The following is a 22,565-nucleotide window of genomic DNA, read 5'->3' on the forward strand; positions in this document are numbered from 1 at the left end:
ACCATCTGAGAGTTCAATTTTTAAACAATGTTACTAAAATTTACTTTGCCAGTGTAATTAATTGTTGACCAGACTAAAAATAACTGATGTAATAAACTATTTCTGAGCTGTCCATTTCCTCAGTTAAGCTGTGAGACCTAAAGGAAAGATGCAGACTCTTTAGGCCAGGACCCTGAACAGAAATAGGACAACCAATGAGAACATTATTCCTTAAGGAACCGATGGTTATTAAGCCATTTTTTCATCCTTCATTTCTACATTGAAAAATAAATCACAACAGAAAGTTTACCCGTTCTCTTTGAGCACTGAAATAGTATTCAAGCAACCAAATAAGAGAAATAGTATACATTTGTTCCCGCTATATTTCTCGGGTTCTTTGGCCAGCCTCAGAAATGTATGGAGGTCTATTGGCAAATAATGTACAGAACTTGGAGTTAAACCTATTTATAATGAGGCTCCATGAAAAAAGTGATACTGCACAATGTCTGCAAGACTGACTTTGTTGAAGATTAATGAACAGATTTGTTCTTCATTTCAGGTAAAGGCAGCAATCTGTAAACTTGAAATCAATTAAAGGCCCCGCCATACTGATGACTGGTCAGTTTTTTACTTGCACTGATGTGATATCCTCGGATTCTTCCTGCACAGGATCCTTTACGTCTTGTTTGATCCAGAAACACCGATTGAAATCTGTAATTACGATGCAGTAAAATTCCATGTTAATTACAAGCTGCGACTATCAATTGATTATAGATGAAAAGGTTACTCATTAAGTTTGTTTATTCATTTCTAATTGGGCTGTTACTTTCTTCAAATTCAGTTAAAACTGTGCTGGATAGGTGCAGAATCCAGGCGCAAAAGATTGCGCTGCAGAACACCTTTCAAACTAGGTTGGAAAAGACATGAATGGCACAAATGTTTCAGCTCAGCTGCCTCTTCTTTCTACACAACTGTCAGGCTTCCTTGTAACAGCGTTAAAGGCTTCACCATTATAGGTGAATCCTGCCAGTGTTTGCTGAGGCTTCATTTTTTTTTAAAAGCAGCTTGGGTTCCATTTAGAATCACAAGCAAGGTATTATGTGGCAGTCCCCTATTCAATACCTGTGTAATATCATGAGTTTGCTTAATTGCATTTAACAGGTTAAACTTTTCAGAGAGGAATTTCAAGCTCCCCCCCCCCCCCCGTTTATCATCCCCATAATTAAAAAGATTTAGCATGTGTAGTCTTGAAATGCTTTGCTCTGCTGCAGAGGTTAGCACTCTCTACGCACAGGTATGCTTTACCACTCCACTTGTTTATCCATCTCAGGTTCTCAACTGGCTTCATTTAGAAAATGTTAATATGGTTTATACCATCCAATACTTTGCTGATTTATAACACGAGTGAATGGAATTGCAATAATGCAGGAACTTGAGATCTGGGCATCACATGAAACACAGAGCATCCAAGTATGCCATCAGGAATTAGAGGTCAGCTTTCCGGTGAAGTACAGAGAGTGATGCAGATCCTAACTCTACGACAGTAGTTGGTTAGAACATCACTTTGAAATTCATGAAGCAACTAATTATCAAAGTAAAAGTTGGAGAATAGACTTTGATTCCATTCCGTCCCCACTGAAGAGCCTCCAGGATTCTCTCAGCTGGCTTCAAATTGTTTTTATATTTATACTAGTGAAGCAGAATAACATCGTGAAGCAGATAAAGAAAATAAAATGAAAGAAAAGAATGAGGTCTTTCAAAGTTTCTATTTCCTCACCTCGGTTTGCCATTCCAAAGTGTAATTTTCCTCTCTTAATCAAGACAATGAGAAAAATCGCAACTGCCACAATAATGCATCCAATATAAAATGTGGTTCCTGTTGCCCTGCCTAAAGGGAAAAGAGAGTGTGATATTGAAGTAGTCTACAGTTCAAAATTTTCAATATCCCAATGCTTTCATTTGTTATTTACTAGTACTTTGAATACCATGGAGGCAACAACAACTGGCATTTATACAGAGCCATTAGAACATAAATAGGAGCAGAGTAGACCATTCAGCCCTTCGAAACTGCTCCACCATTCAATATGATCATGGTGGTTCTTCTACTGTCCCCATATCCCAAACACAAAGGACTGCGGTAATCTAATGTCTTATGGATCGTTCGTTGATTGTTATTTGCAGAACAAGGTAGAACCTTTAATAATACAAAATCCAGGATGCTTTACAATTCCCTCATCTCAATCTTCTCCCAACTTCTGAAGGCATTTGGGAGAGATGGTGACGTAGTGGTAATGTCACTGAACTAGTAATCCAGAGACCTAGGCTAATGCCCTGGAGACATGAGCTCAAATCCCACCATGGCAGCTGGTGGAATTTAAATTCAATTAATTAATTAAAAATCTGGAATTGAAAGCTAGTCTCAGTAATGGCGCCATGAAACTATCAATTGTCATATAAACCCACCTGGTTCACTTTGGGGAAGAAAATCTACTGTGCTTATTTGGTCTGGCCTACATGTGACTCCAAACCCACAGAAATGCGGTTGACCCTTAACAGCCCTCTGAAATGGCCTGGCAAGCCTTTCAGTTCAAGGGCAATTAGGGATGGGCGACAAATGCTTGACAGCGAAACTCACATCCCGTGAAAGAATAAAATAAAACTCAGCTAGCCCACCTTCATATGTAGTTAAGCATCGCAAGGTGCTTCTCAGGAGATGTTAGGGCAGGTGACCAAACATTGGGTCAAAGGGCTAGGCTTTAAAGCCTTGAAAGGAGGGAGAGGCGTAGGCAGCAAATTTCTTAGGGCCGAGACAGTTGAAGGCATGGCCAACAGTGGTGGAATGAAGGAAACCATGGGTGCACAAGAATCTTGGAGCACAACTGTGAATGCCCATATATAACTTGAAATGTGCCTCTGGTGGCACATGTGCTGCACAGTGTGGCTGTGAATCATAGAAAACACAAAGCTCCCTGTTTCTACACTTGCCTGCGTGTCCCTTGCCCTTGATCACTGTCCAATGCCATTTGCTTGTAATGCTGCAGATGCAACACAGCTGCAGCTTGCTCTATCCTAGATATAATATCCCGTCTTTCGAATGAGAGGCCTTGTCTACCTTCTTAGGTAGCTGTAAAAGATCCCATGATACACTTTGAAGAAGAGCAAGGGAGTTCTCCCTGTTGTCCGAGCCAATATTTATCCTCCAACCAACATCCCTAAAACAGATTACCTGATCATTATCTCATTGCTGTTTGTGCACAAATTGGCTGCTACATTTCCTACATGATAACAGTGAATACACTTCAAAAGTACTTCATTTGCTTTAAAGTGCTCTGGGGCATCCAATGGTTGTGAAAGGCGTTATAGAAATGCAAGTCTTTTTGAGTGGGGCACAGAATTAGACTCAGCTGATGTTGACCCCAAAGGTGTTCAGCCAACTGGCATTCCCATTTCAGACTCCTGCATAAAGACGAGCCAATTGTGGACAGCTGCCAGCACTCACGCAACAATCTGTTTGTTCAGCTCACTCCCTTCCAGGAAAAAGAGAAAGAAATCCTAGGCCGGGAATTTGCTCAGAATTGCTCCTGCTGGAAGTATGGCTGGTGAGCCCCGTTTCTACCCATGAGCAAAGTTATTGCAGTGTAGTGGGAAATCCATGGCCCTGGTGTTTAATGTACACAATGTTAACTATAAAGGATGGAGACCATTCAAAACCTTGTTCATCATAAAAACAATATAGAAATCAAATTACTTTCTTTAATATTTCAAAGGCAGTGGACCCATATGACAGAGACGAGGCAGAATGTACATTGAAATAATGTTTAAGCACGAGTCAGTCATTGACACTAACCTGGTTTGTCTACTGTTGTTACTGAAGGCGTTCTCACTGAGGTACTGAGCACTGTTGCACTGGACGTAGTCGCAGGGTTAGGAGACCTTCCTTCAACTGTGGTGGTCTTTATAGTAGAGATGGATATGCCACATTCTGCATCCTCTGTACGTGATCCATTTTTAATTAAATGTTGTCCTTTTGCTTCACAACTATATAAAAAGAGTCCATTGTTGCAATAAGTAAAACATGTGGGACTAAGCATCACTCAAAAAGCTAGTAAAGGCACAATGGGCCGAATGGCCTTGTTCTATGATGTCAGTTTCTATGATGTCAGTTTCTATGATGTCAGTTTCTATGATGTCAGTTTCTATGATGTCAGTTTCTATGATGTCTCTGCATTGAAAGAGGTAGGTCTGCTGATTGATCAATGCATTACATTATAACTGTGGAATGAACAGTCTCCATGGGGCTGCTCGGAAATAAGCTCAACACATTGTAACATGGGAGGGGAGAGCATTGAAATAACACAGAATGGTCAAGACTCACAACTGGTCACTTACCAATTATTGGGGAGAAGCTATATACATTATTGAATTGAACATGACTTATGAATATTTGACTTATTGGGAGCTGTTGATTGCATTCAGTCCTCTCACTTGGTCAAAGGCACCATAAGACTTGAGTATAGAAACCCAATATTACTGGTTGAAAAGCTACACACTTCCTAAAAGGGTACATTGATCTTCTGTTAGTCTTAGCAGCAACTACAACATATTTCAGTACAAATTTCAGCACTTTCATACAGCAAACACTACAGGGCAGATTTTCCTCTCCTGTGTGACTGGGGAACACTCTGCCTACAGGTGTAAAAAGGGGTGAAGACCTAATATGCCCCCATTATGTTATAGGAGATTTTAAGGGTTTCAACAGGTACAAACAAAGGGCAGCCATGCAACTGAGGGGATTAGGCCCTGCAGAAACTATGCAGTGCAGGCAGCCAAACTGACAGCAGGCTGTGTCTTGCACCCACTCCTGGTCAGAGTATCTGATAGGGGCATGTGAGAAAGCACTGAAGGTTTTAAACGATAAATGTTACCTTCCTTCACAACCACCACCCACCCCAAGATACCCAGTATTAAAACTCAGACAGCCAGGCAGTGAAGGATGGAATACTGGAGCCAAGATCTGAGTTACATATCATACACCAACAACCACACTTTCAGTCTGCTCCTATATATACACATGAGTACAGGTGAGTCCCCCAATTAATGCCCACCACCTGATTACAATTAAGCACCCAATTAATTTACAATTAACACCCAGTGGATCCCCAAGACTGAAGGCCTTTAAGGTGGTGGCCACGGCTGCTGCAACAGTGGTTGGATTTCCATTTCTGAGTCTAGGCATGGTCCATGGCCAAGGAGCAGGACCTGGAATACATTGGACCCATATAAAGAGCAGAACCCAGAAATAGAGGCAGTTTCAAGTACCCTCTGCTTGAATGGCACTTATATTGGTAGGGTGACAGGGGTGTAATTCAACCCTCATGATGATGAGGAAGCTTATATGCAGCTCTTGTGGATCACTTGATAAAGGCAGTGTGCAGCTGAGCCACACAGAGCCTTTCCAATTGGTCTCAGTCAGAATGACATTGCAGGCTCAGTCGAGCCCAATGCCCTGAACTAAAGAGGGAAAAAACCTGGCACAATTCCTAACCATTGATCTCTTCTGGAAAGCATGCATATGTGGACTTTGGGTGAGGACAGAAACAGTCACGATCATATTCCATCCACGTTTGAAAGCCCACTGATATTCACTGGCTAGCTTCACATATGAAGAAAGGCCACTTGAATGAGATATGTGGTAAGATGGGAGTTGGGACAAAGAAAAGTAAATAGTATCTATAGTTAGAGTTGGACTGAACTGGCTTGCATTGAGTTTGGGTGCTTATTTTTATACAATACCTGTTGCAACATAGAAGTGTACAGAATTGGAAGAGACCGAACGAACTCAAAAAATCCCAAAGACAGCTTCAGTGTATTAATCTACTGCTCATACATTTAAATTACTTACTCCCCCAAATAGCTATTCAGTCCCCTCTTGAAGACATTGGCACTATCCATCTCCACAGTCTCTCAGACATTTGTTTCACATATTCCACATCCAATGTGTGAAATAATTAAATCTAAACTGATTACAGACCTCCCCTCTATTGAACTTGAGCATGTGCTCCTTGTATAATTTGTGACTGTCAGCACATTATTATAGTTCAATTTATCTTAGATTGAGTATCTGAAGATTTTTCCTGACCTTTCCAGTGTAAAATTACCAGTTTCTGTAGCCTTTCTCCATACCTCAGGTGCCTGATCTATTGTATCAATTTACCTGCCCTTCATTGTATTTTTTCCAAAGCTAGCATGCACTCCATGTTGTAACCCGCCCTAAACTATGCACAACCTTTTACTAGTACTTGACAGGTCTGAGAAAAAAAGCCACTCCAAATGACAATCAAGCAGCTTATCTGTTTAACCCTTTTATGAACTGATTCAAAGCTACTGCATTAGAACTGTCTACAACCATTAAACTGCTGTCATTGTAAAGAACTATCTGTGAATTGGTAGTTTGGAAGTGTTTGATACTAACTATCCGTGTAGGTGCTGTCAGTCTGTAATGGAATCCTGCATATTAACCCAGAGACAGTAAATGGATATTTCCTCAGGACTGGCTATGCTGGATTACTTTCCATACTAGCTTTCACTCCAGTTCACATGGAGTGGGAACGCTTGTTTGTGGGAGCTAATCTTTGTGTTGAGCCAGAGAAAAGTAGCTGGTGGGACCCTGAATCCCAACACACCACATAGAGACTGCGCTGCCTTCAAACAGACACATATCAGTTACAAAGCTGTACAAAAGTTTCACGTACCTTATCCAAGGTTTGCATGGTTTATTGTCTTCATCATCTGAATAAAATCCTGGTTTACACGGCTCACAGCTGTGGGGGTTTCCTATGAATAGAAATAAGATTAAAGTGACAACACAGTTAATCACAATTGCAAGCAGATGACTAGTTTCCAGTTAACTGATTCATACCTCATGATGAGCTTAAACATGCAATTAAAGACATTTTGAACAATTGCATGTGTGACAGCTTCACCTACAGCGAAGGGATTTTACTTACGTAAAAATTTAAAGAGCGGGTTTCACCACTTTTTCACTCCTTTCAAAAAGCAGTTACAAAGAATTATATTCCCTAGCATTTTGTCTTCCTCCACTGTTTTCTGCTGATATTTGTGAACAATTCTGTTTCAGACGAAACCATTCCAATGAAAGAATCTGTGTGGCAAACTGTTGCTTGTTCATTTGTAAGCACGTGATATGATAGTATAAACCCCCTTCGCTTAATGTCACAATAAAATTGGCACATAAGCCTGTTGCTCTTCAAGCAAAATCTTTGGCCCAAATGTTTTTTTATGCCCTTTTAACAATCAGTGTTGGGGAGACCCATTTCCAGTTTACAGGTTGCTGCTAGTTAGTCAGTAGGAGTCCATTGCAATTGCGATGTTTCCATTCCAGACATAAGCACAAACTGGCATTTGCTGGTCAGGGTTCATTGTAAGTGTACTCCTGTCAGCTTATCACAAACCAATTATTGATGATCATCGAAAAACATCCTGAATGGGAACAGTTGACTATGGGAACATGCCCATTCATCGTGTCATTGGAACAAGAGTTTCATATAGCCACATCAGGGGCAGTTTTACTGAAAGGCCTACTCTCATGCAGTAAATAAGGGGCAACTAAGAAGCAACTTGCATATAGATATCTTTCCATTATATTCAGGATTGTCTAACAATTCAGATAAATACACTTATTATTTAAGTACCTCAACTGTACCTAAATTGTACCCAATGGGACAAGAGTACTTTGATTCTTATTGTTACCTTGTAAGTGCTGGAGATGGAGTTGGGTCATCTTCTGGGCTCAATAAAACTGATGATTCGCAATGGTTCCAATTGCAGTTTATCTTAATTTAGGCCCCTATTCTCAAAATGTTACCTAAGCTGCTTAAAATCTGCCTAGAAATTGCTGAATTTTCTGTCAGTGGGATACTGTACTGCAAAATACAGATATAGCTACTGCTGATATATGCAGCCATGGAGTGTGAGCAGTGGAGGTGCATTTCTGACCAAAGGGGTCAAAAGGCCTACTTGCAGGAGTGACCAGTGACACTGAGCCCGGAGAGATTATCTACCAAAGATCCATGAAATATATAATAGCTATCAGACCATTAGCAACACCAAGGCAATGGCTGCTTGGGAGAGGATGGTTGACATACAAGAAGTATTGACAGAACTTCCCTCTTTGCCTGATTTAAGTTAGTACTATAAGAGACACCAGGCCTGGTAATTCAGATGATTCTTGCTGTTTTCTTTTGTTGCAATTTATCAAACGTTAATAGTTTCATACCTGGTTTCAATTGTTCACCTTTACCGCACGAGCACTCAGCATTAGAATTGCGCTCACATTTCTTTTTATAAGTGGCACCATTTTCTGTATCGAAAACAAAAAGCACTTTCATAAAATGCGCTGTTCTTACAAAAGGAACAGGTAAAGAATCCATTTTGTATGTTCATCTGCCGTAATCTAATTTTAAAAAAATCAAAACAGACTATAGCACATTCTCATTGACTACCTACAGCCTTCTTCAATTGAGAGATGAATTACAAACTTGCAGCTCCTCCCAGCACAAATCAAGTGAGGGCTGGTGCTTATTTCACCTGTGGGAGCATGGAATTAGTTAGGGAGTCCCAAAGTGAAACAGTCTTCACTCAAAGACATCATTTTCACACTAGCAAACTATAGGTATCAGCGGGGACAGTAGGAGGTACTTTTTTGGGTTTTTTTTTTACAATGTTCTTGCCCTGTCTCTCCTTTCTTCCCCATTTCTCTTCCAGTTGTTGCCTCTCTATTGAGATGAAGAACAATCATCATTTAAAATGTCATTGCTTTAAATGTTTGGAAAAGGGAGAATATAAAAAGCAGAGAGGGAGCAAGGGATTAAAGTGGAAAGGCCCAGAGACAGGCATAATGAAAGGAATAGTGTCCTTCTATGCTGGAAGTTGTACAAGTAACTGAATTATAGATACAAAAGTACTGCATGTGTGTGCATCTTCATTCTTTGATTGAATGATGAAAGCAATAAAAACTTCTAGAAACTCAATAGTAGTCAATGGACTCACCTGTGGAACAGATATTGCATGGAGCACAGGAACTGAATATGTTCCACGCTATGGAATACGTTCCCTCAGAGCATTCTTCACATTTTGCAGACTCTTGGAAATTTTCACACCGTTTCACCAAATAGTATCCTATTTAAAAAAATAAAATGCCAGTAATGCACTCTGTCAGATTTGCAGAATGAAAGATTTTACCTTATCATGTTGGAAAACTGCACTCTGAATTGACAGTTGATTAACCAGCATTTGAAGTCTTTAGAAATTCTGGCCACCGCAACAGGAGGTTCTTCAGCCCCTTGAGCCTGCTCCACCATTCAGTTAGATCATGCCTGATCTGTACCCTAACTCCAATCTACCCACCTCAACTTCATATCCTGTGATACCCTTACATGTAATCAAAATAAAATCAGGGTCAGGAACAATATGGAACTTGCATTCTAGAATTGTCAACAGGCATTAAAAAAAATCCTCTGCTGGAAGAATGCAGTGTAGGGTTGAAGGTAAAGGTTATAGGCTTACCTAATTTCTGATATTTTGCTTATCAAATACCCATAGAACACGCAATTCCTTATATCACAGTACAATCATTTTTAAGCTGTAGGATTATACAATTATATTAACAAAAGTGAGAGGTTAGATTTACTTTTGTCACTCTTTCTCTGTTAGTTTTTTTGAATTGACTCTAAATACTGGGGAGGAAATGGCCTCCTGCAGTATTAAACATGTTTAAAGTCCATTCCCTCCTTGGTCATGGAACCAAAACAGCAGAAGAGGTAAATAAAACAGCAGTAAGACTATTGGAAATCTCAACCTTATAAAGGCCAGAAGTGTATTTATTCAAATACACTTTCATCTGAGAATGGTATATCACCACTACTGTATTATCACCAAGGTAAAAGTATTAATATCATGGGCACAAAACAGTACAGCCACAATTGATCGAATGTCCTCCTTCTGCACCATTTGATGATGGTTCAATGACTTGCAACATTAATTATTTTTTTAAAAGCTGGCTTTCCAAAGATGCAGATTATCATTGACAAGACTTGTATTGTCATTTCTGGGCATATCTGATATACTGGAGTAGGTCAAGCCACTACTCCATCAATATCCAAATAGTATGGGAGCAGCAGCAAAGCCTCCTGCATGTAAATACATGCTCCATGGTGCACGGATGATGCAGTCCAAAATCCCTCAGCTATTTGAGAAGAAAATACAGACGGCTGGTTTATTATTTTACAATACGGAATGTGCAGTTGTATCTCATGACACCACTACACAAGATTTGCATTACAGCTGAGGATGAAATATATAACATGGGATATTTGTGAACCATGATATCCTTGAGCAAACATTTAGCATGAGGGTGCAGGCAGCTTAGAACATGCTTCACAAAAACTAGACAAAATAATGACGCAATATGTTTCAGGCTGCACAATATGATTATAGACAGAGGCATCACTCTACATGTGAATAAGGAGCAGCAGCACATCAAAGAGGAATCATCAGACAAAGATGCAGAATAACATCAGTATCTGAACAACCACCACAAACAGGGATATGGAGGTATCAGCAATTGATTCAAAAAGTGTCTTTCAACAAGTAGCACCTTAGCAACCATAGAACACATGCACAACAAACAGCCTTTTGTCAATGTCAGGAATTTTCAGACAAAGATCAGTATGTTGTCATAAAAGAGCTTTTGTGACTAATTGACTCTACCTTTTGTACTTAAATAAAGAGCTGTTGACTCATGACTGGTTGATAAAATGTACTTCTCTTATCTGCAGCATTGTGCATCTGAGCCAATTAATTTTACTGTGGGTCAAAATGTCATACTGCCCATAACTATGTCTGGTTTCACATCTGCCCCTTGTTATCCCACTCATTGTCCAGCAAGGTAGGTAAAATGGTGTGTACGCCATCTATAATGAGTAAAATATTTTGTTTGCTTAAATCAGCAGTATAGAAGTGAACTATAGGGCAAAATATTCATACAACCAAAATCATTCACTTGCAATAGCAAAAAGCAGATAGAATACCCTCCATTCTGTTAATTGTATAATAATTGAGTATTTAATTGTTTCAAGTTCTGGGTATTAACTGGAGATTCACTTAGGCTACTCTATATAGGAGCAGATGGAAACTGTGGTTGTTGGGTTAGGAGGTGCAGGTTTATAATGTGTTTCTCTGTAAATAAAAGCTTGCAAGTGTGTAAGGATTAGGCTCCAGTTCTATCCTAATGGCCTGGCTAACTGGAGTAAAACACAATCTGTGATGTAAACAATATGTACTTTCTTAGGATCAAAAATATGCAAAAAGGTACACGTGACAGCCACTTTCTGCTCACTGAAAAATCTTGATTCCAAAATATTATATTTACTTCTCAGGAATTCACACTGAATTGCTTCACAATTTATTGCATACTTTTTTTTTACTTTAAAGAACTTTTAACTGCAAAGAGGAGATCTCTGAATATAAATTGTCACAAACTGTTAATGGCATGCTGTAGTTTGTCAAAATATCAACATTGGTGGACAGCATTATAGAGGCAGTGATTATTTACTTGAAATTGAACCAAGTAACACATAATAGGAATTTGAAGACATATGTACTCATTATTGAGAATTAAACTACTCACAGAAAATGCTATGGACTTCAATTTGTAGTCACATAATGGAAACATTCACTTTTAGATGTTTACTTAAGCGGAATTTACTATGATGCAATTTATACACTTTCTTCGCAACTGACTCAGTTATCTTTCATATATTTTCCATAGCACTCTTTCTGTAAAGTCTCTGGATCGCCCACTTTACTTAACATTACTCCTTTGCTGTCTACTCCTAGGCAGAGACAATAGCTGCACCTTTTTTTTTTCTTCAGCACATCTTTTCAGTCATTCCATGCACCAACTTTTCTGCTACTGCTGCCCACACACCATTTGGTTCTTTATGTAGCTACTACATAAAGTAGCTTACCTACTTCAGTGCCAAATTTGGTTTATAACTGCTTTTGGTCCTTGAAGCAAACTATAAATGATTGATTTGTGTCTTGTGCAGCTACTTTTTAATAAACAAAACTGATTGTTTCCACCATAAGTTATATTTCTCTTTTGAATGACTGAAAGCACAACAATGTTGCTTGAGATTCACTCGAGCAATTGCTTATTGTCCAGATAGTTCGACTGTGCAAATCAAGTTCTAGTAACAGCCTGTACTTAGATTTTAATTTTTTTAAATAAATAGATCAGACAGACATCAGATTGAATACATTTACATGCAGTGGATGTGTCAACATGTTTCTTGCATTGACATATCTGTGTTACACCATTAGTAAATGTAAGTACTCCTGGCTGATGTGGAATAAACATATTAAAGCAACATATGGAGCATTGGTGAACCTGTTTGTGAACTAAAGTCATACAGATGCCATTATTGCTCTCAATTCCCAAATCTGACAGTCAGTTCTAATGACTTTAACCAGATCTTGTTGAATAGTTTCTTCTATAAGCGAAGATTCATCTTTAACCTTGATGCACATAAATGCAGAGACGTAATGTCTATTAGTTGTATGTGGTTGCAGTATCAGTGAAGCAATGCTGTTGCTTAAGCAGATGATAGGACTATAGGACTAACGCTGCCTGGGCCAGTGCACCCCTAGCTGCGGATTTCTTTAGTAGTGCTATTTGCACATAGGCAAAATAAAAGTTCTGGCCATAAATGTACCACACTGAAAGCCTGCAAATTAAGCTAGGCACCCCAATGACCTATAATGTTTTAAATTCCTAAATATGAATCAATGGAAGCAAAGTGTAGGCTTCTGAGTGGACATCTCTGTGACCTATTCTTTCTTGAGAATGAAATTCCCTCTTTTTTTTCTTAAAACCATTTCCCTTACAGACCCTTTGTTTTGCCTCGTTGCACCACACACTACCTCCCAGCTGTCAAGTGGGTGACCTACTCCTCAGACCCAGATACTTGAAGATATTTGAGAGACACGGAGCAGAATTTTCCCTGTGGGCTTCAGAACCGCAGCATCAGGCTGAAATGTGGGTCAGAAGTTCACACTGTGTGGGAAACAGTTACTCATTGTGACTTTCCCCCGGGGGGGGGGGGGGGGGGGTTGCAGAGGGAGGGCTCAGCACCAATTAATGATGATGGATGGGTTCTTGAAGCTTTAGGGCCAATCAGCTTGAAAGGAGCAGCAGGCTGTGAAGGCAGCTGGAAAAGCCCCAGTTGGCCGCCTTTAATTGGGAAACTGGCATGAATGCTGGTGGCATTATTGTTAGCTCCTGCCCATCTCCAATACTAGCCTAAAGATCAAGTCCTTGGTGTGAATCTTCTAAATTGCTCTCCTTTCTGTGAGGAGTTGCCTGAAATCCACTAAACAATGATATGGCTGAGACCCAGCGCACGGTATGTGAGGAATCCCATTTGGATACTTGAGTTCTGCCATCCACTAACTAAGTCTCTAATGCACCACGCCACTTTGGTGACTATATTGATACATTCTCTTTACCAGGCACACTGCAGATTATTTTAAAGGTTAGATAGTTGATCATACAAATATTCCCGACCTCACACCATCATTTCACAATTATGGGACAGTAGTTCCGTTTATTATTTCTAACTTATAGTCTAAAGTTTGGTGTACAGGTCTCATCATCGTGCACCCTCTAAATAAGGGTAACTTGTACCCCCCGCCATACAACTTAGAAGGGGTTTACTGAAACAGCTGCTAAAAAATAATGATTGACATGTACGATCAATATTTCTTCTCTGGGTTAATTTAACTGTTTGTGAGCTTATTTATGAATTGCTTTGAAATACACAATGGTAAATTTTGGGGGTGGTGAGACGCACCGTGTGGACGCATTTACTAGTCTTGAATGACATGACATCGTCATCAAAGTCTTTCTAAAGGTCTTTAAATAAGTCCCGACAGTTAGGCCTTCGCACAAATTCCTGTATCATCAACTACATGAGACATCGAGTTAAAATATCAGATCACAATCTCGTCATGGCAACTGCGTATCAGTTCAACAGCCTGGGTTTCAACAGACTATTTTAGCAGATAAGTAACTAATTTTAAGTCATTACCTACATAACCCGGGAAAAGATGACTCCAAGTCATTACAGGCACATCACTAGAAAAAGTGACTCCATCCATCCCTGCACGGAGTATTTCTTTTAATAATTCTGTACACTCGCTCTTTCCTCACTCTCTTTCAAACACACACATTTCCTCTCCATCCCACTCACACGCATTGATGGAGATGAGTAGAAAATCCCATCACGAAATTGCAGAAAATAAGCAATTTTTGCCGGGCGCCTTTCCTTTTCCTTCCAGTTAGTCTCAGCCCCCTAATTCACAATTTGTCACTGTTTTGAAAATGAAGTAGATTCATTGGAACAAGACATCCTTCGAACATTTCCTGCTCAGAGCTCGTCTTCCTGTCCCTTCTGTGCCACTGAAACCCCCTCCCCACTTCAAGTCTTCTGCTTTAAACCTTTCTTCCTCATTCATTTGAAGTCTGTCCAATTCTGGACTTGTTTCTCTGAAACCACTCCTTTCCCTCTCTGACCCAGCTTCCTGATCCCCTACGATTCCCTTAACCTTCACAGGCGCCAGTACGAAATGCTGCCAAAAACCGCTGCAGAATTCCCAGTGCTTGTGAAAGTGGGAATTCCTTTCACCGGTGCTCAGAATTCCGGGATCACTTGGGATAGTTTCCCCACTCGTTCTCTCCAATGATGAAGCTAAGAAGGTGTAACAGAACAGTGGCCATGCAAGAAACGGCAGGGGTGGGTGGAGATTGAGGTATACAAGTGGGTGGGGTTTTTTTGTTTTTTTTTTCCAAAAATATACTTTATTAATAAAAATTTGCAAAAAGTACACTACAAAACAGTTCAAATTTCACATTTTGGAAAATGCAATGGAAATTAGATGCCTTCAATGCAGAACATGAGTTGCCTCACAACTCTTGCCATTCCATTTTATATGCAATGTACATTTGCATTACACAGCAAAAACGTTTTTGGTGCATACAGCCCGAAGGGTATTACACTGATTCCAGCCCCTTGGTTCACTGTGGCAGGAGGACTTTACACAGTGGCTTTACCCCATTGAGCCTTTGCGGCGGCTGCCCCAGGCTTTAGTGCATCCCACAATAGGTAGTCCTGGACCTTGAAATGTGCCAGTCTGCAACACTCGGTCATCGACATCTCTTTGCACTGGAACACTAGCAGGTTTCAAGCAGACCAATAAGCATCGTTCACTGAGTTGAGGGTCCTCCAGCAACAGTTGATGTTTATCCCGGTGTGCGTCCCTGGGAACAGCTCGTGGAGCACAGAGTCCTGTGTTACAGAGCTGCTCGGGATGAACCTCGACAAAAACCACTGCATCACTTCCCATACTTGCTTTGCAAAGACACATTCCACAAGGAAGTGGACAACAGTCTCTTCCCCACCACAGCCACCTTGATTGTTTGCACTTAAGAATGTTCAGGAAGGCTGACAGCAAAAGATGTCAGCTACCAATGCTTATCATGCTTGTATCAGGACTGGAGGAGGTGGGGCACCATTGATAATACTGACCAATGTCAGTAATAATCATCTCAGACTGTTCATCTACTTTCCTGTTGTAGTCTGTCATTTGTCCATGTTCTGAGCAAATAGAAGATAATAAAAAGAAAGCATGCGGATTACACTTACCAACACTTCACATGGAAAACTTAAGCAATCTGGCAACCTCAGTTTGGGTTCCACCAGGGCCATTCAGCTCCAGACCTCATTACAGTCTTGGTTCAAACATGGACAAAAGAGCTGAACTCAAGAGGTGATGTGAAAGTGACTGCCCTTGACATCAAGGCAGCATTTGACTGAGTATGGCATCAAGGAGCTCTGGTAAAACTGGAGTGAATGAGAATCAGGGGCAAAACTCTCTGCTGGTTGGAGTCATACCTAGCGCAAAGGAAGATGGCTGTGGTTGTTGCAGGTCAATCATCTGAGCTCCAGGACATCACTGCAGGAGTTCCTCAGGATAGTGTCCTAGGCCCAACCATCAGCTGCTTCATCAATGACCTTCCTTCAATCATAAGGTCAGAAGTGGTGATGTTTGCTGATGATTACACAAAGTTCAGCACCATTCGCGACCCCTCAGATACTGAAGCAGTCCGTGTAGAAAAGTAGCAAGGACAATATCCAGGGCTTGGGCTGATAAGTGGCAAGTAACATTTGCTCCACACAAGTGCCAGGCAATGACCATCTCCAACAAGAGAGAATCTAACCATCTCCCCTTGACATTCATGGCATTACCATTGCTGAATCCCCCACTATCAACATCCTGGGGCTACCATTGATCAGAAACTGAACTGGAGTAGCCATATAAATACCATGGCTAAAAGAGCAGGTCAGAGGCTAGGAATCCTGCGGCGAGTAACTCACCTCCTGATTCCCCAAAGCCTGTCCACCATCTACACGGCACAAGCCAGGAGTGTGATGGAATAGTCTCCACTCGCCTGGATGGGTGCAGCTCCAACGACACTCAAGAAGCTCAACACCATCCAGGACAAAGCAGCCCGCTTGATTGGCACCCCATCCACAAACATTCACTCCCTCCACCACCGACGCACAGTGTCAGCAGTGTGTACCATCTACAAGATACACTGCAGCAATGCACCAATGCTCCTTAGACAGCACCTTCCAAACCCACGACCTCTACCAACTAGAAGGACAAGGGCAGCAAATGCATGGGAACACCACCACCTGCAAGTTCCCCTCCAAGTCACACACCATCCTGACTTGGAACTATATCGCCGTTCCTTCACTGTCACTGGGTCAAAATCCTGGAACTCCCTCCCTAACAGCACTGTGGGTGTACCCACCTCACATGGACTGCAGCAGTTCCAGAAGGCAGCTCACCACCACCTTCTCAAGGGCAATTAGGGATGGGCAATAAATGCTGGCCTGGCCAGCGACGCCCACATCCCATGAATGAATAAAAAAACCTTGGTAACCTTCTAGTATGGATTTTGCTTCCATTTCACCTGCTGCAGTCGACTCTCCAAGCTATACTCATTAGATATTTCAGCTGTTTTTAAAATGTTAGACCTAAAAGAATATTAGATTTGTAAGTATAAATTGGTCAATCTCCTGATGAGTTACTCACAGGGACTTGATCAAGTGTAGTCTTCAGGTGAAATTGGGTTGAATTGTGGGGATTAATTCGATAGAAGCAACTCTGTAATCATTTTAAAACTATGCCCTCTATCCATAGTTTATATACTTTTATTTTATAATTATAGAGTAAAATACATGGCAAGTTGGAGCACAGGAGTTTCTCTGCAGCAAAGGCTGATGAACTGGAAGGCAACAAAAATAAAATGCCACATCTCCACCACAAGTGGGAAGGTGAAATTACAGCGTGACAAGTTTACATGGGCAGTTTCTATTATTAATTGGAACTTACAATCGAAAGGTCAACAGAATTTCAGACAAACATAAGAATTTAAATACAAGATCTATTGAAAGCAAATGAATTGAATACATGAATATCTGTACTTTCACTCCACTATTGCTTCTTTCAGCATTATCTACTGCTGTAACACCTTAGTTGATATAAGATTCTTTAGAAAAAAAGCCAAGTGAGTTCACGAGGTAATCAAGTATGTGGAAGATCATTCGTTCATTCATTCAGAAAGACCCTGCAGTCCCCAACAATTGCAGCATACTGTTTCTTAAATGATTCCAAGATCTTTGCCTCCACTATACTATCCAAAAGTCCATGCCATACATTGATCATGCTTTGTGTGAAGAACATCCTGATATCAGTCCTACATTTGTTCTTTACTGGTTTGAACCTGTGGACCCAGTTCTTCTCTTGCAGTTTAGTTACAAGTAATTATCAGACATTTGCATTTTCATTATCATTCACAATCTTATACATCTCCATCAGATTACCATGCAGATATTTTATTTCACAGCTGAAAAGCCTAAGCTTCTTCATGACTCAGGCCTTTAAGATATGACAGCCGCCTTGCGGCTCTTCTCTTCACTGCCTCCAGTGCTGGAATGTCTCCCCTGTGTCTCAGTAGCCAGAACTGCATTAATTGAGGTCTAATGTACCCAGAGCATGATACTGTTTGATCGCACCTTCCTCTGACTTTTAATTCTTTGGACCACATAGTGTAACATCCTATTAGTCTTGATTTTTGCTCTACATTGTTTGGAAATGTTGATGGTGAGACAGTCAAGGCTCCTAAGTCTCTCTCAATGCCATTCTTAGCTTTCTTTTTGTATTTGTTCATGGGATGTGGGTGTCACTGGCTTGGCCAGCATTTATTGCCCATCCCGAATTACCCTTGTGAAGGTGGTGGTGAGCTGCCTTCTTCAACTGCTGCAGTCCACTCAGAGAACATATGTCACTTATTTTTCTTCTTATCTGCAGCATGCCACAATTGTCTATATTAAATTTCATCTGTCAAGGTTCTGCCTACTTATGATATATTTTGTCCAACAGACTGTCCTTTCTGAGCTACCTCCTCCTAGTCCATAGCCCCCACTAGTTTGGTAGATTTGCAAATGTGACTAATTTTCATTGAGTTTCTTAATCCAAGTTACTGATGTCAATTAGCGGCCCCACTACTCAGCACTTGAGATAACCCATTCCCCACACCCCAGCATAACTCCTCTAGCAAGTACCTATTCAGCTAGTTTAAAAAAAAAATGCATTCCCAAGATCGACAGTCTTTGTTAAGCTCCACCATTGAGCTTAACAAATAGACCTTCATGTAGAACTTAATCAAATGCCTATTGGAATTTTAGGAACGGTACCTTATATGACTTCCCACTTGGGTTGTCATCTCCTCAGAGAAGTAGAAGGTTGGTCTGGGACTACCTTCCCCATATTGACCACTATTCAGCAACCCCATCGTTTGATGGATCAGCCCTACTTTCTGACCATATCCCTTCCCTCTCCAAACATTACAGAAATTATACTGGGATTCCCAAAAAGATTAAAAAGGTCTTGGGGAACATCTTGATGATCTCCCACTTGGAAGTGCCTCGTGGATTCAGTTATTCCCGTCAGCTTCCAGAACCTTCCTTGCTAACATTCTGGGACTCGTGATAGAGAAAACTAATACAACCGGAACACATACAATCCTCCACCAACCAGCGGCACTTTTGGACAAAGAAACTGCAACTTCACTCAGCATGCATTCCCGCTTTAAGGCAGTTTAATAGAATCTGACAATTACGGAATTTATAGTTTCTATTTCAAACAGTTGTACCTCAAACCAATGAAACACAATGAACGGAACTGTTACCATCTATTTTAAACTGCTCGTTATAAAGATGGATGCATCGCTTTAACTGTTCTAACAGACGCCAGGGCACACACATCCGTTCCCAAATGTCCCCGAACAGCAAGTTGCTCTCGAGTTATTTTCTGATGCAGAAATGTATTCCTGAATTGCTAGCCCGGTGACCTCCCACTATCCATCAATCCCTCACTTTAAACACTCCGGATGAGTTCTCATTACTATTGGGCTGAAATTGCAAAGGCTAAATACAGGAAAATAAGGCTGCACTCGAGGTAACCGATAAAGCCACGGAAGCAGCTTTGTTGAAAGCACCAATTCATCCGGTTTGCTCATCCTTTGTGCCCGTCCCGGGGGAGACGCTGGACAATTGGCTTGGCAAGAGCTTCTGACCCCAGGACCAAGCCTGAGAGTGAGAGAGAAGCAGATTTCAAGATTGTCCCCACTGTGTAAGGTACTTACCCCCAGGACACATGGGACAACAGCCCGTCACACCGGTGATCCGCCAGCTATATTCACTGTCTTTACAGGCTGTAGTAGCACCAGGACAGACGTTCAAGAATATTGTTAACAGCGACAGATAGTAGCAATCCAAAGGAGACATTCTACTTTATGGTGCCAGAAAAAAACCCACAGGAAGATGATTGTCACTCAGGCCCGAACAAGCCCTTGAACCTGCTTTTTATACAGAGTGCAGGGAAATTCCCTTTTCCCACGAAACTATTTCCTTTAACTGCTGAGAAGCTGCGATTCAGAGCAGAGAAGGTTAAATGAAGATTTGAAGGTTTTTTTTGGATGGAATGGGGGACAAACTGTTTGCACTGGCAGGAGGGTCGGTAACCAGAGGACACTGAGTTAAGATAATTAGGGAAAAAAGCAGGAAGCAGAGGAGATTTTTTTTTAAACCCAGCGAGTTGTTGCGATCTGAAATGCATTATCTAAATGGGCGGTGGATGCAGATTCAATAAATCTTCACATAGGAACTGGATAAATACTTGTAACGGAAACATCAGCAGGGCGATGGGGTAAGACCAGGGGAGTGGGACTGATTAGTTAGCTCTTTGAAAGAGCCAGAACAGGCACAATGGGCCGAATGGCCTCCTTCTGTACTGTATGATTCTGTGAACAAGTATGGAAACCTATTTGTTGCTAGGTTAGAATCTATTTGTGAAAATTAGTTTATTACTACCAGTAGTAAACTTGAACATTATTTGTGCAATAATAATTTAGTGATAGTAGTTAGGGTGGATTCAGAAAAGGAAGATTCTATCTGACCAAACTCCAGGGCTTCATGGCCAACTGAAATTCCACCTGGGGTTGGCTTTAGTCTTCTGCCAGAAAAAAATGGTCCACAGAGATATTCCGGGGGGTCCACGACGCGTTCAGTGCATGGGCGAGTGATGTAGGTGACCGCCCAGGGCCCCATGGTCAAGAGTAAGCAAGTGAGCAGTGACTGGAGGCTTGTTCCTACTCCCCCTCTTCCTCTAGTGCATGCTCTGTGTTCCAGGTCTCTGCATGCTCCAGGTCCCTGCGGGCTTCTGCCCTCACCGGGCTCCTGGTCTCACCGGGCTCCTGGTCTCATCAGACTCCTGCCCTCACCGGGCTCCTGACATCACCAAGCTCCAGGTCTCTGCGTGCTTCTGCCTTCACCAGGCTTCTGGTCTCTCTGGGCTCCGGGTCTTTCCAAGCTCCTGGTCTCACTGGGCTTCTGGTCACACTGATCTCCTGGTCTCTGTGGACTCCAGGTCTCTGCGGGCTCCAGGTCTCTGCGGGCTCCAGGTCTCACCAGGCTTCCCCCCCCCCCTCCTCAATGGGCTCATGGCCTCACCGTACTCCTACTTTCTTTGTGTTCCTGCTTTCTCTGTGCTCTGCTCTCCATATGCTTCTGCTCTCACTATGGTGTACTTACTCATTGCTTCTGCTCTTCCCCTACTCACCTTGTGCTTTCTCTGTGTGCTGTGCTCCTACAGCACCTGCTCTCTAAGGGTCTTTCAATCAAAAAGTTTCGAGAACCTCCATTCTAATGAGTATAAATGACCTGCATTTAGATGATACAAAACTAGGAGGGCTAATAGACTCAGAAGTGACTGCTCAGAAATGACAGAATGAGTTGGACAAAAGGTGTATGAGAGCAGAACAACAGCAGATAAAATTTAATGCAGGCTAGAGGACTGCTTAGAGTGTGGAAATGGCAACCCAAATTCTGAATGGTGTTGAACTACCTGTGAATGAAGCTGAAAGAGAGGTAGGTGGCTCAGTAGGCACTAAACATGTCCAACAAATACAGAGCAGCAATCAACAAAACCAACAGAATGTTAAACATTACTGGTAAAACAGTCGGATTTAAGCCGGAGAGAATGGTGGTCAAACCACACAGTGCTCTGGTCAGACAACACCTTGATAACTGTGTTCTGGTCATTGAGATAAACAGGAGACATTCAATGTGCTGGAGGTCAGAGATTATAAGGAATGATTTAAGAAACTAGAGCTTTTCAGCCTTGAAGAGAAGGGTCTGGGGTGGGTGATTTTCGACTTTCACCCATAAACTGTGAAGTGGGTTGTATGTCTTTCACTAGAAGACATTTGTGGGAGGTACAAGCTAATTCCAAGTTTGTGCCTCATTTCTAGGGGGAGAACTTGGGCAGGAGTGACATCATTTAGAACCAGCCTGCTCCTCCTAAAGGGGAGGTGCAGTGTGCATTCTGAAACTCAACTGAAGATGCTATTTTCAAAATGGGTGAAAATTAACCATTGTTGGTGTCTCCCACCCTCCGGTTCTCAGACAGTGCTTCAGAAATATTAATGGCAGTCACAAGGAGCAAGGGCATCCTCTTCCCTACAGTTAGGATAACCAGATGGCCAGGGAGCATTGGTCCAAGGTGGTAGAACAACTGAAGGCATGAAGCATGGTGCCCTAAACCTGGCATCAGTGGCATAAGAAGTTTAATGACTTGACCTGGGCTTCTAAGGTAAGACACCCATTCACAGTTTTATTTTACATCACTTAACTGTAACAGCAGCAGTGAAAACTATCACCACTGCTGCTTTACATTCCACTCATCCAAGCATATCAATACAATTCTGTGCCCTTCCTACTGCTGCCACCTCCACACTCTGCTCCCAATGCCCTCACAGTTGGCATCTTCTCTCGCACGCCTCTAATGCTTCCCAATTGCACCATCCAAATTATTCTACC

General features: G+C 41.6%; 1 protein-coding gene across 2 annotated transcripts; it reads right to left on the reverse strand.

The window, feature by feature from the left end:
* On the reverse strand, positions 1–20,199 carry LOC137351906 (tumor necrosis factor receptor superfamily member 4-like). 2 transcript variants are annotated; one of them, XM_068016781.1, is made up of 7 exons: positions 19,832–20,199; positions 9,049–9,177; positions 8,276–8,359; positions 6,732–6,813; positions 3,827–4,017; positions 1,757–1,867; positions 1–690 (listed from the first exon to the last, which is right to left on the reverse strand). In XM_068016781.1, exons 1-7 carry the CDS (start codon positions 19,971–19,973, stop codon positions 599–601), a joined length of 831 nt encoding a protein of 276 aa, XP_067872882.1. In that variant the 5' UTR covers positions 19,974–20,199; the 3' UTR covers positions 1–598. The 2 variants fall into 2 exon arrangements, with proteins under 2 accessions (XP_067872882.1, XP_067872883.1); XM_068016782.1 differs by lacking the exon at positions 19,832–20,199 and adding an exon at positions 14,148–14,227.
* Between the last annotated feature and the right edge of the window lie 2,366 nt (positions 20,200–22,565).

This window comes from Heterodontus francisci, chromosome 37 (genome assembly GCF_036365525.1).
Source record: "Heterodontus francisci isolate sHetFra1 chromosome 37, sHetFra1.hap1, whole genome shotgun sequence".
In the NCBI taxonomy this organism is placed as follows: Eukaryota; Metazoa; Chordata; class Chondrichthyes; order Heterodontiformes; family Heterodontidae; genus Heterodontus; species Heterodontus francisci.

Coding starts and splice junctions, on each gene's coding strand:
- LOC137351906 (XM_068016781.1), bottom strand. CDS start 19,973: ATGTCTCCTTTGGATTGCTACTATCTGTCGCTGTTAACAATATTCTTG. Junction 4,018..6,731: donor CCATGCAAACCTTGGATAAG/GTACGTGAAACT, acceptor CTTTTTATATAG/TTGTGAAGCAAAAGGACAAC. Junction 691..1,756: donor CTTTGGAATGGCAAACCGAG/GTGAGGAAATAG, acceptor TCGTAATTACAG/ATTTCAATCGGTGTTTCTGG.